This window comes from Fistularia commersonii, chromosome 1 (genome assembly GCF_037954325.1).
Source record: "Fistularia commersonii isolate RoL2024-O1a breed Wild chromosome 1, RoL_Fcom_v1.0, whole genome shotgun sequence".
Lineage (NCBI taxonomy): Eukaryota > Metazoa > Chordata > Actinopteri > Syngnathiformes > Fistulariidae > Fistularia > Fistularia commersonii.
This window is the reverse complement of record NC_141284.1, coordinates 12,758,893-12,772,028: the sequence shown is the minus strand read 5'-3', so window position 1 is coordinate 12,772,028 and position 13,136 is coordinate 12,758,893. Positions and strand designations below refer to the sequence as shown.

The following is a 13,136-nucleotide window of genomic DNA, read 5'->3' as shown; positions in this document are numbered from 1 at the left end:
ACCATCTGGACCCACCTTGAGGATACATTATCAAAATTATTAATTGAGACTCAGAGGTTTTGGAAAACTCGGGTTTTAGAGCAGACAACTTACAATAAACCCCGCTGGATGTGACCTTGAGGTGTAGTCATCACTTTCTCCAGACTGAAGCTCAGCACTGATGACTGGTTTCAGGGTCAAGTATTGTACACTGAGTAATTGTTCTTGGTGGCAGAAATCCTCAGCACTGCTTTATAGAAATCATGCCCATGACATGTTGTAATAGATATTAGCTTGGATGAGTGCACTTCCTGGAGCCTATTTCAAATGTGCCTCTGAGCTGTTGAGTCACATCCCCTGCTCAGTGGGCCAGTTGTGGCTCCGGTCTTTGGGGATCTCTGCAGTTGGTGTCCGAGGGCACTGCTTGATTTCTGGCTGAGTGAACAGGCAGCTGCTGGCAAGCGAGGCGTCAAGTTGTCTGCACATTTCTTGATAAGGAATTAAAAGAAATCAGAGGAGGACATTACACTTGAAAGGATGACATTCACTCCTGAAATTGCATTTGTAATGTGGGATACAAACCCCAATTCATCAAATGCAAACTGAGTAAATGTACTTTCCGCAAATTAGTGATCTTATTGAGTCAGGAGTGATTGAATCAACAAAATGCCTTTAATTATTTTTCAAGAAAAATAGTTTGTTATTCTGCCTCAGATACTTTAATCAGTTGAGACAATGCACATTTGAGGTGGTAGGTAAATTCATATGATTTTTGCAAATCGTTAAATGATTAACATTCTTCCTTATTTACATCGCTATGCAGTTGTGTAAACAAGAGCCTTTAAAGATGTGTTCCATGTCCTTATGTTTTTAGCTATGCCAACTTTAAAAAATGCCTTTTTTCTTATCAACTGGGTTGGATTTTAATGTTGCTCTTTCCAAGGTGAAATGATTCGGGATAATAACCTCTAAAATAAAATCTAACCTCCTTTAATGTACAGATAGTGTCTTGAAAACCTTGCCATGACCTGTGAGGTCCATGAAGACAGAACTGTCTTTTCTTTCTGTAAAAAATTACCCTATTGTTTTTAAGATGCAGAGACAACGAAAAACAGAAATTTGCGCTCGACTGTCTTTTATCTCAAACTAAGCCTTTGTTTTCAGCATTGTGACAATTGTTTTTTTTAACACCCATTAAAGGTTTTCTGGGCTCTTGAAAATTTCCCAGGAAATGGAAAGAATTAATTTGCCTCAGGTGGTTTAACTTAAAGTAAATGTTGCTGTTGTCACTTGAAGCGGGGAATCATTTCTCAAAGTGACCCTCAAACACCTGCTTTAACTGTCAGTAGTTTACTGCCCTGTTGTTTTGTGAGCGCTATTATTCTGGGTGTTGGCAGCTGATAACACCTTCTCATTGAGTCTGAACATCTACTGATACAGTCTTTGCCATTGCCATTATCTCTTAGTCTCAAAACACTGCTATTTGAATGTTGTTTTTGTGTCATCATTTGTCTTCCTAAAGCTGGAAACTACTCAAGAACTGACTGAAAGCAGAAAATCTTTGAAAGCCTAACAATGTATACAAGTATTTAGCAGGCCCTCCCCCGTTTCATTTATTTGACTTGATTATAGACTAAATTAAAATTTTACAAACGCTTTATTGAAGATTTACCGACAGGTTTCCACAATTTAGATATCGGAAACCAATTCACATGTTGAACACTTAGAGAAAATGTTTGACAAGTCACACAGGTTTAATTTTTTTTCCATTTAATCATCTGATATCCCCTCAGACTGATCTGCTGTTAATTTGTTAAAAATTGTATTTAAATATTTTGAAACAACAGTAACATGGTGTTTACTCATGGATTCTTCAGTATGACGTTTTTTGAAATCAAAATATCAGATAGACCAAACAATTACTTTTATGTCAAAACTTTAACTACATTTTGCTGCTTAGATTTGTGCAATTTTTCAACATGGGGATATGTAATTCAGGAATGTAGTGTTTGCTGAAGTGTCATCCCTATTATGATGTTGGGTGTGCAGCTGTCAGAGTTTTCAGACCACCCCGCCCCACCCGTTGTCCCCATCTTCTCCCTGGTACATGTATGGCTGTGTCTCTGCACACCGAAGGGGCCACACTTAATCACCCACAGCGCTCCAGACAGGACTAAGTGCAGTCGGCCAGCGGGAGCACGTGGCTTTGTCTATCACCCATTCTTTTGGAGACCAGCTGTGGTCTGAGGCGAGCTTCGAGCCCAGTGATGCAGCTGCTATAAATACTCGTCAATGAGTTTGAGTAAGTGACAGCTGTACAGTGGACCAAGGGCACACTATTGGCAGTACCAGGGTCGGACACTCCAAAAAAGGCAAACATGACGTGAAATCAAAACTTAATATGGACTTATGTGCTTAAACCATTTTCAAAACAGTAGTTCACAAGGTGTATGAAACATCTCAGAGGAAATTGAGTTGTAAAGTGTGATTAACAACTAGAATGTTGGATGGATCAACTTGCACCATGGCTACTGCAATATTTTTTTTTTTTTACATCAGACTATTATCATTAATTAGAAATGAAATTATTTCAGGTTACACTTGGGAGCAAACTGATTTGAATTCTCTGAAAGTCAAAAGAAGTCTTGCTAAGAATAAATGGATAATGCATGTGGAGTAATAAGAAAAAGAAAACTAGCCAAGCATGTGTGTGCGTTCGCCGTCAGTACACAAGTGCGTGTGTGACTGTGTTTGTGTGCCCTTTCAAGTGTGACCACCTGTCTTTTGTTAAGAAATAAATAAATAAACACAGGCCATACCAGCTGTCCCTGGCAGTCCGTCCCCTCAGAGGTCAAGGGCTCCCACCGCTGGCCTTGTTGAGGTGGTGGACATGTACAACTTTCCTCTCAACTTCTCTCAAGTACCTCTGAACACACACACACACACACACACACATACACATTCACAGCCCAATGAGTCAGGCTTCGAGTCTCAGAGAGGAATGTTTTATTACACCATCGAGTTACACTGCACATATCCCAGCTCGTCACCCTGCAGCTAAGCCCTATCACATGGCCTCCACTTTCCATGTGAAGGTTTTGGTCCATAAGAACGGCACACACCAAGCTGTCTGAGCCCTGGATCCTGCTAGGCAGATGTGAGCTGCTGGTGCCAGGGAGCACTCCAAGACCTGCCGCTGTGGATGTTTACTGCACGAGGCTGCGCAACTGCAGAGAGCCCTTATTTACTGTGAACCGAGCGAGGCCGTTCAGGGTGTTTATGAATGATCTTGGGAAGACATTGTTTTCTTTATGTTGGAAGTGCCTGGCTAGCGCCGCTCTGTCGTCTGTTTGTGCATTAAGTACATGTTGGGGAGCTGGGTCAGACAATGGCCTGGCTGAGTTACTACCCATGCACACAATGGAGCAGTGGGATGAGGCAGAGTTTTGGGGCCGTGGTTTTGGGGGCTGTGGGGGTGCAGGTTAGATAGATGGGGGCAGGGGCAGTGGGATACCGCCCTGGTTTATGTGCCATTCCCAGAACGGGTGATTTGGGTTTTGGGGGAGGGTGATGGGAAGCTGAACGCATCTCGATCGCATAGCAGAGCAGCTGGATTTCTTTCATGGTGCAGCTGTAAAGGTTTCCACCATTTGAAATTTAAATTAAGATTAAGTTGCTCACTTTGAGATGCATATTTTGGTGACTTTTGAACAGATTATTTTCACAAAGCAGAACTAATCCAGCTGAGAAGAGTTGGTGGCTACAAGCGCATGTTACCCAGTTATATCTCAAGGTTTATCTGTTTTGGAAAGTTAAGGCAGAAGAAATGGAACAATGGGAACACATCTCAAAATCATTCTGTCCTTGAGCTCAGTTTATGGTTTCAGTGGGATAGGGCCTGTAAGGCCAGCGTATTATCACATTTTGTTGTCTTTATACACATAGCAGAGCTGGCCACACACACATGCATGCACGCACACACGCACGCATGCACACACGCACACACACAGGCCAATTGCTGTTGCAATGTCTCAGATGTGGCCTCCTTTTCCCACATACGTCGGTTTGTCCTTCAATTCCAACAATTTAGTTCATAAGGTGACAATACGTTGCAGATGTGTGAAAACAGCAAAACTGAAATGAATGCACTCCACACAAAGAAATAAAGTTGTTCCATTTAATTCTATCCATTATCTTAATAAAGACCTAAATCAAGATTGTCACATTTTCACAGCACACACACAAGCACACTCCAAAAGCGCAAACAAATAAAATGCACGAACGGTAAATCAAGAAATGTAAATTGCCTCAATATCTAAGCAATGTCAATTCTGCATAAAGATTGTCTTCTAATCTCTACACCACAAAAACTAAGCGATTGATTACTATAAAATATACCTCTTGTTAAAAAATTATATTAAATTCTAATGGCACTTCTACAAGTTCTATTGAAAAGATTTTCATATTACATTTTTTTTTTCCTAAATTAAAACTGAGTCAAGTGTTGCACAAGAAGCAAATTCAGTAATAAATATTTCTTGTGATTATACACAATTTCACAGTTGTAACCTGCAGAGGACAAAATTCCAGTATCAGTTAAGTCATTCTTTTGACCTAAAGATCATACAGCATGAGTTAAGCAAACATGGCCCCTGATCCCGAGGAGCACTGTTTCAATGAAAGACAACAATCAAAATTTCAGTGTTTCGCATTCAACAGTGACATTAAGTAAGGAACAGACTGCAAAGTTCCCCACTGGCTGCTAAAACTCCAAACAAAAATGCTTGTCTTCATTTCTATATATCCCAAACTGATTTATTCTCAAAGAAATCTCAACATCTCCGCTTCTCGTCTCACAAAAGCAGCAAAAAAAGGACCTCAAACTTCATTTGTGTGATTTTCAAACATTGATATGGTAGAAAAAAAAAAAGAAAAAAAAAAAGAATTGCTACGACTTGTTTCGTGTCAGTGGGCCTCTGTCGCGGTGATAGACTTTACCAGCGCAGTCAAGGGCAAAATGTACAATAGTGAAAGAGCTTCTCCAGATGCAACACCTACTTGTGTGTCTATAAGGCACGCTTGGTGGCTATTCTGGAGGTATAAATAGAGACTTCACAACAGCAAACAAGAAAACTTTCTTTACATATTGTTTTTCTACCTCTGTGCACGTGTACATTAGAGAATCAAGGAATTAGACTTGAACACATGTGAAATGATCCTTCACAAAACTGAAATAGTGACCGAACTTACATTCCTGTGTGTTGACAGAAATAGACATGATAAGTGGCATTCCACATCTGCATTCCTGAAAAATAATTTTCACTTACCAAAAATCTGAAATTATCCAGGAATGCAAAACAAGATGCTGCCAGAAATGTTCTTGCAGCAGGAGTGTGCATGTGAAAAAGGAGTCAATTCCAATTAATAATTTCCAAAAGTTACCAATTCAAAATGGTGTGCTGAAATAAACAGGTACACCCGACTTCTTGTTGTCGGCCTTCCAGGTATGATGTTGTAATTTCTCTCTAAATCACGTTTATGGGAAACATTCAAAAACAGCAATAAAACTGATATTCTCCTGATGGATGTGCAATTAAATCACTGTGATATCTCCTCCACATGAAGAAACAATGAATCGTTTATCTACTGCATGGTAGTGTGTGTGTGTGTGGGGGGGGGGGGCCTGGTCTTTGATGCCTCCAAACAATACACCTGTTTAGAGTCTCCTTGGTTTCCCTTTGCTAAATACATTTCTCACATTCCAGTGCCTCCATTCAATACAGAAAAGTGCAAAGAGAGACTTGTGCTGCCTTTTCCCCCCTATAGCTTGGAGAAAGATACACAGTGATCCCTTGAGAACTACCTGGGACATGGGGGGTGGACAATGCCTGTATTGTCCCATTCAGAAAAGGTGGCTGATGCCAAATCATTATGACTGTGTTAGTGAACAACTATTTCCTGTAGCAGAGCAGAAGTCGGGAGCAGAATGGACTCCTGATTTGTAGTGAGCCAGAGTCCTAGTCTTGAATATGGAAAAGGGACCAAACTCCCCTGGGAAGACGTGACACTTTAAGAGACTGCAGCCTTAATAAGACACCTGACTCCCCTTGACCTTGCGTGTTGTACATGGAAAACAAACACTTTGATAAATAGAATATATATTTACATTAAATACACAAATAGTAAGAAATAGCAGTCTAGACAATTGTGTTGAAACTATATGCATGCTAAAACAAGTGCTTCTCTATGTTCCATGTGACAAATCTTGAACACTCGGATATTTCTACATGATATATTAAAATACAATTACAGTAACTTGATTTGCACAGAGAAAGTGAACAGACAGCCCCCATATCAATTAATGAGTACCAAATTTGCTAGGCAAGATCCATTGTCTTTCAAGCTTATAGAAGTAAGAACTAGTAACACCTAAGAGTAAACCCTGAACCAAGTCAAACTAATAAATAAATCCAGATCAAGTTTTCTCAGGACAGATTTGACAAACATCATGACCTTTTAGTGCTCTGCCCCTCTTCATAATCCGGCTAGCAAACTACCTGAACAGAGAAAAAGCCATGCTTTTCAACAGCTCTCCCAAAACAGCATCACTAAAGCCCCCAGTTTTATCAGTAGTAACATCTCACATTCAGTAAGATATGGTAGTGTGAAAAGGTTCATTGAAAGAAAAAAAACAAAACAAACAAAGCAACAAAAAATAATAATAAAATAAAAAAATAAAAATCAGTAGATTGAGCATTATGGCAGAAGGAGCTTTTGTGAGCAAACAGCATGATCAAGGTTTACTATCTACCTGTATCCCCTCTCTATCCCCTCCCTGCCTCCTGATGGTTTGCCCTTAATACCGTCTCAGTGTGCTGGTGAACTGGTTAGGCTGCTACTGTACAAACAACAAGGGAAGCTGCTCACTTTTAACCGTAAAGATCAAATAGCTGGTTCAGTTAAAAAAAAGAAGCTTGGCTTAAACGTGTTAACTGCCTTCAGGTCAAAGCTGGAGCTTGTGGTTCAACTACTTCCGTTGCCACCTATGTGGAGTGAAAACCAGATTTGATAAAGGCTTGAACAAAATAATGGTCACTGAATTTGACATAAAGGTTCTGTGAAATAATGTTCTTCTCTAAGTAAGTCCACTAAGTAGTGTTAAGAATCTCAGTAGGCACCAGTGTTACAGGCATTAGCTGCAGCTTTTAACTGCTCTCCATCTCTCCTCTTGATTATACAGCATCTTAAAGAGAATTAAAAAAAAAAGAGCATTTAAAGGCCATTCAATCAAAATGTGCTCGTTCATGTTGGTAATTCTCCTCCGAGGCTGTTATGTTGTTGATATGACGATTTGGCTGCCCCTCGCCAAAATGTTCTTGAAACTGTAGCCCACTTCATATGAACCAAAACAGAAATTCTACTTCCATGAAAAAAAAAAATAGTCATACTTCCAGTAGTCAAACTTCATTAGTTTTGCTGCCTTTTATGATAGTTTAGTTGTTACAAACCTCCAAATAAATAATAATGAAAATAAAAATAGTAATAATTATAGTGTAGGAGTTTGAAAATAATCATATATTGCTACTCTTGGACGGTTCTGATCTCCTACACATATAAAGTCTCTGACGATTGTATTAACATATGTTAGCATTTTCTATTCCCCATTCACCGTTGGGTATCAACATAGGATAGGATCTTTTTTTTTCTTTTTTTTCTTTCGATATATTCCTCAGGTAACAGATTGAAACAAAACAACAAAAAAACAAGTGCATCATCTGATTTGTTCACCTTTGACACAGATCGAGCGCGAGTTTCACAGAACCATCACCTGTCTGTCTGTGACATGGTCCAGCAAAGAAAACATTTTTTTTTAAGTTGCAACAACTTTAACATGAGAAATGCCACGTGGGGTAAACTCTGAAAGGTACGTCTCTAATAAATTGCCAGCATATCAAAGTTGCTCAGTAGTAGTAGAAGTAGTAGTAGAAGTAGTAGTAGTAGTAGTAGTAGTAGTAGTAGTAGTCGTCGTAGTAGTAGTGATGAGGATATGAAAAGACAATGTGTCTTATTTCATGGCACTGCGAGTTCTATCCAATGGCGAGAGTCTTAACAAGGCCGCAGTGAAACTTCCTGATGTGGCGGTAGAGATCCCCAGACTGGGTGAAGCGACGTTCACACCACTTACAAGCATGAGGCTTCTCTCGCGTGTGAACTACAGCATGCCGACTCAAGTTATGAGAGTACTGGAAGCTCTTGCCACACTGGCCACAGGTGTATGGCTTTTCGCCAGAGTGTGTGCGCTCGTGGCGCTTCAGTGTATACATGCAGGAGAAGGTCTTGTTGCATTGCAAGCAGGTGGGGACTGAGCCATCGGGAGACAGCTTGGAGCGTGCGCCGTCCTTCTCGCGAAAGTGTGAGCTGAGGTGCAGTTGCAGGACGTGGGGGCTGGGGAAGACTTTGCTGCAGAGGGGGCACACGCACACCTGTTGGCCTGGAGGCAAGAGCACCCCGCTAGAGGTGGAGATGTCTGAGGAGGCCAAGTCGTCCTCCTCCTCCTCGCTGTCCCCCAGAAGCCTCCCCCTCCTCTCCTCCACCTCACTGCTGGGGGCGCTCTCCCTCCCTCTGCAGGCCTCCCCCTCCTCATCCATCAGGTCCTCCTCCTGGGAGAGGAGGGTGGCTGTGGAGCCGTTGTTGCCTGGGAAGAGGGCAGCGAACCCTGTCACAACTGAGCTCCTGGAACTATTCCCAAAGCGCTGGCTCTCAGGGCTCATCGGCTCACTGTCCTCCTGCTCTGACAGCAAGTCGTGTTCGTCTTTAACAAGTGGCTCAGTGCCCTGCTGCTGGCTGTCGAGGGCCAGCTGTCCCGAGACGTAAGAGAGGTGTAAGGGATCTCTGCTAGACAGAGGCTTGAGAGACAAATCCAGTGCGCAGTCCATGTCATCTGAAGCCCGGGACCTCTGGGACAGTGATACAGTGGAACTACTGACATCAGCTTTTGTTTTTCCAGCTGTTTGGACACAGGGCCCGGCCTCTGTTGACGCATAATTGACACCTACATGGTCCGGGGACCTGCTGGAGTGACCGTTTGCCTTCTGCCTACTCTGCGTAGACCTTTCAGAATCGGTGACAGCCAGCCTGATCTCGCTGTTGTCCATGTCAAATTCGTCTGGCGGGGGGGCCCTGTGAAGCCCCTGGGTCTGTGTCTGTTGCCGGCTGAGCTGCTTACCTTGCAGCTCACCATCTGAAGAATTCTCTCTGTCCAGACAGCTGAGTCCAAAACCCTCAACAATCTTTTCATCAAGCAGAGACAGCTCCTTATCCTTCAGCTTGCCTTTGCACACTTTGACTATATCGTACATGTGGAGGTAACTGGCTGCTGCCAGGACATCCTCCACTGGCAGAGTGCTGAATTCCAACTTCCCCTCATACATAAATTCAAGGAGCAGACTGAAAGCCGGGGCTGTCACAATGTCACTGTTGAGATGCACAACGTCCCTTTTGTCTAGCTGGTCCCTGTAGAAGAGATGGAAGTACATGCTGCAAGAGGCCAGCACGGCTCTGTGCGCTTTGAATCGAGCCTCTCCGACGAGAACAGTGCAGTCACAGAGGAAACCTTGGTGACGCTGCTGACTCAGACACTGCAGCAACTGGCGGCTATGGTCTGGGAACTCCATTCTTCCTTCATAACCTGATGTAAAACAGGAAAAACAGGATACTGGATAAACGAAATGAGGCAAGTGAGGGAGAGTACTGAGCCGCAGATGTAAACACGAACTCACCAAAGGCAGAGGAAAAAAAAAAAAAAGACGAGAATACACTTCAAGCGCAAATCACTAAAAACTCAGTCAAATCGTTTTATATAAACCACCTGTTTGCTTCAGAAATGAAACTTCAGAATGATCACCCCCCTCCGTTTCAGTTAAATCGGCCGGAGTGTCCACACATGAGCGGACCTGTATATTTCAGCAACTCGCCCGAAGTCGTGCAGCGTTCAGGGAACCGCGCTCACCTACGGATTTCCCGAGCTTCTCCGGTTCCGCGGCCCCCCGACTCCCGGAATCGCGAAAAAGAGAAGTGAGAGAGAAAGAGACTCTCCAAAAGCAACGGCGTTTGACGGGGAAAACCGAGTGGTGACAGTCCTCGTCCACTGAGGGGAAGAGGAGGCTCGGAGGTGAAAGACGAAGAGCGGCGCAGAGTAAACTGCTGGCTCTGTTTGCTAATTACACTGCAAGCTGTGGAGTCAGCTGCTCTGACATCACCGCGAAGGAAACGCTACCTCCAGCTGTGCTCCCCTTCACGCCATATGTTAACGCGGGGCTCCGCGTTCCGGAAAGACACACAAGTTAGAAAGAAAGAGGATTATTCATCGGTGTCACGAGATTCCAAACTTTTTTTTTTTTTTTTTTTGTAAATAATCGAGGGATTTCAGAGGAGGGGGGAAGAAAAAAAAAACCGCGGGTCGGTGTAAACTGTTGTCATATTTGAAAGGCGCTAGCAAACACCGCGAAGTGGGGTTGAATTCGGGTTTGAATTCGAGGGCAGATGTCGCTAAAACTCGGTTGAACAAGACGAGAAAGTTTGGCGTTGTGTTATTTTGAAGAAGAGGGGGGGAAGGGGAAAGAGAATGGGTGAGGGCATGGTGAAACGGGGCAACGCGTCCGTGTTGGGAAACGCATAACTGGGAGCCTTTTAAACAGCAGACCAACTCGCAGCGAAGCCAACGCGATGAACGAAACGGCGATGGGGAGTCTTTAACTTTCGCTTTGTCCCTCTCCAAGCACGAAACTCAGCGATCCTACTTACATTGATTTCCGCCGCGCTCGTCGTGTCTTTTCCTATAAAACCCGGTGTCCTTTCATGATGTGTCGCCAGATGTTCGCTTCTCCTTATCGTTTCTTGAGCTCCAGCCCGACCCTGGCAAGGCAGGCTGCACTCGGCGCCGCTGTGTGTCAAGCAGGTTGATAATGGCACAAGTCTCGCGATATCGGCCAGCCACAATAAGTTCTGAACTACTGCGTGAATTCAGACAGTGGCAGCAAGTAACAGGGAGGGCTGGCGACATCAATTGGCTTTTTCCCCCTTCTTCTTCTTCTTCGTCTTCTTCTTCTTCTTCAGCAACATCTGTCCCGTGAAACGCACGGAAGGCGGGGGAGGGCTTCCTCTCATAAGCAGTAAAGGCAACTCTAGAAAGGACAAGGAAGAAATTGGAGAGGTTTTTTTTTTTTCGTTTAAATTACACTTCTGTCTCATTTTCTAGTCTCAACATATTTAATATGAATTGCATTTTTGCTCCTCCTTGATGAAAGAAGTCAAAAACCACAAATTTATTTGGCCACTTTTTGAGGGAAAGACAAGTTTGAAGAATGTAGGTTTATGATTTCCAAATCATAGACCCGCATAACCTCCAGCAGATACATTTTTTCAATTGCCCGTGATTTCACTGAAATGACATGAAAGAAGCCTTTATTCATTGAAATTCGTGTGCTGTGATAGCATATAAACTGCTAAAAGAATTATATACGTGCAGGGTACTTTGGGGTGTCAGTGCTGTTGAGAACTTTAAAGGTCCATTCTTTCTAATCCTATTCAAGTTTTGGAATTCCTTGGCAGAAAACCACCCAGTGTCTTTGTTTTTCCAGATCACACCAGGACCTGGCTGGGATTTCGTCAGACAAAATGTTCAAAAGACGGCATTTATGATTCATACAGATTCATGCTGAAGGGGAGTCACATATCCGCGTACTCCCTTGTAAGAATAAAAAGCATTTGAGAAAAATGTACATAGTCTGTTCACTATTGTTTCTGCTCAGGACAGTGGTGAAAAAGACTTAAGGTGGCAGCTGCTCATCTTGTGATTCCCCCCACCCCCCGGCCCATGTCCCTCCCCATGTTCCCCCAACTGCCTCAGTCACCTTTGCCCTGTGTTCCAGCTGTCGTGTGTTTTGAAAGAGCCATTTGCAGCTCTTCGCAGTCTTCTGACACGGAGGGGAATGAGCAATGTGACGGGAGGCGGTAGCCACTGGTCGGAAGGGGCCACCGACTGAATTCTTATCCACTTACTGCTTTATTCCATTTTTAGTTTGGCTGTTACTGCGACACAGAGTGAATGTCTTTACTCTGTCCATATCCAGATGATCGTAAGCAATACAGTGTCATGCTCTCCAAATAGGATGAGGCAAATGCTTTTTTGTTGGTCTGACAGCTGAATTAGATGCTTGAATGCAATAGCATAGTTAGCAAACAAGCAAAATGATGCATTATCTCTTGTCTGTAGCAAAACAAAAATATACTATATGTTTGTAATGATGTGTGTCCCTCAGGAAAAATGATTTACAATTCAGCGAGGAAACACAAATGCCATCTATGCAGATGCTGCTGCTATGTGGATAAGAATAGGAGTACTGGCTCTGTACTTTCTGGCTTTGGCAAACTTAAGCACACATTAGAGAAGGGGTGTGTGTTCACAGGGTAAGACAAAGCAGTGGTTGTGCCTGGGGATAGTGGCCTCAGAGAGAGAGGCTCACCATGGTGAAGGTTCTCACACACAGAAAAAGATAGAGAAAGATGGAGAGAGAGAACACTTCCTGGAGGTTCATTCTTCCTCTCTGCAATCATCAATGGCATTCTCCCCCGACCCACTCCTCTCTGAGACCAACAAAAGATACCACATTCCAGTGTAGCCTGACCGACTGGCCAACCAGTCAGCATTCCAGCCACAGTTGAACCACATCACTCTTCCCACTGGACCCAGGTCTCATCATAGGGGTGGGCTTGAGCTGCACTGGGGGTGTCAAGATTCATCTAATGCATCCAGATTAGAAACGGCATTGCTTTACCCAATCACTAAATATACTTTGCATTTGTCCTGCATTGATGATGGCCTCTTTTACATTCACCTGTGAGGGCTCACCTGTGTAAGTGCTCTCATATCGCAATAGGTATGGTTGAATGCAAAATTGCATTTCACTGTTCTTTTGCATTATTGATGTGTAAATGACTTTTACAGCATGTACAGAGGCTGAGCTTTTATTTTTGACTTCAGTCTAATCATCAGACAAACAATTTCCAGGTAAATAATTAAAATGTAAATGCCTGCATGTTGCCCTTTCAAACCAAATCTTGCCCTTTCATAAACTGAATTTCCCAATGAAATCCAA

The 13,136-nt window shown here is 43.1% G+C and overlaps 1 protein-coding gene across 2 annotated transcripts; it reads right to left on the bottom strand.

Annotated features, from left to right (window-relative positions):
* Nucleotides 1-4,142: 4,142 nt before the first annotated feature.
* zbtb42 (zinc finger and BTB domain containing 42) lies at nucleotides 4,143-11,177 on the bottom strand. Of its 2 annotated transcripts, none has more exons than XM_086148729.1 (2): nucleotides 10,783-11,177; nucleotides 4,143-9,667 (listed from the first exon to the last, which is right to left on the bottom strand). In XM_086148729.1, the coding sequence occupies exon 2, from the start codon at nucleotides 9,651-9,653 to the stop codon at nucleotides 8,067-8,069; it is 1,587 nt and encodes a 528-aa protein (XP_086004855.1). In that variant the 5' UTR covers nucleotides 9,654-9,667; nucleotides 10,783-11,177; the 3' UTR covers nucleotides 4,143-8,066. The 2 variants fall into 2 exon arrangements, with proteins under 2 accessions (XP_086004855.1, XP_086004864.1); XM_086148738.1 differs by lacking the exon at nucleotides 10,783-11,177 and adding an exon at nucleotides 9,989-10,177.
* Nucleotides 11,178-13,136: the final 1,959 nt, after the last annotated feature.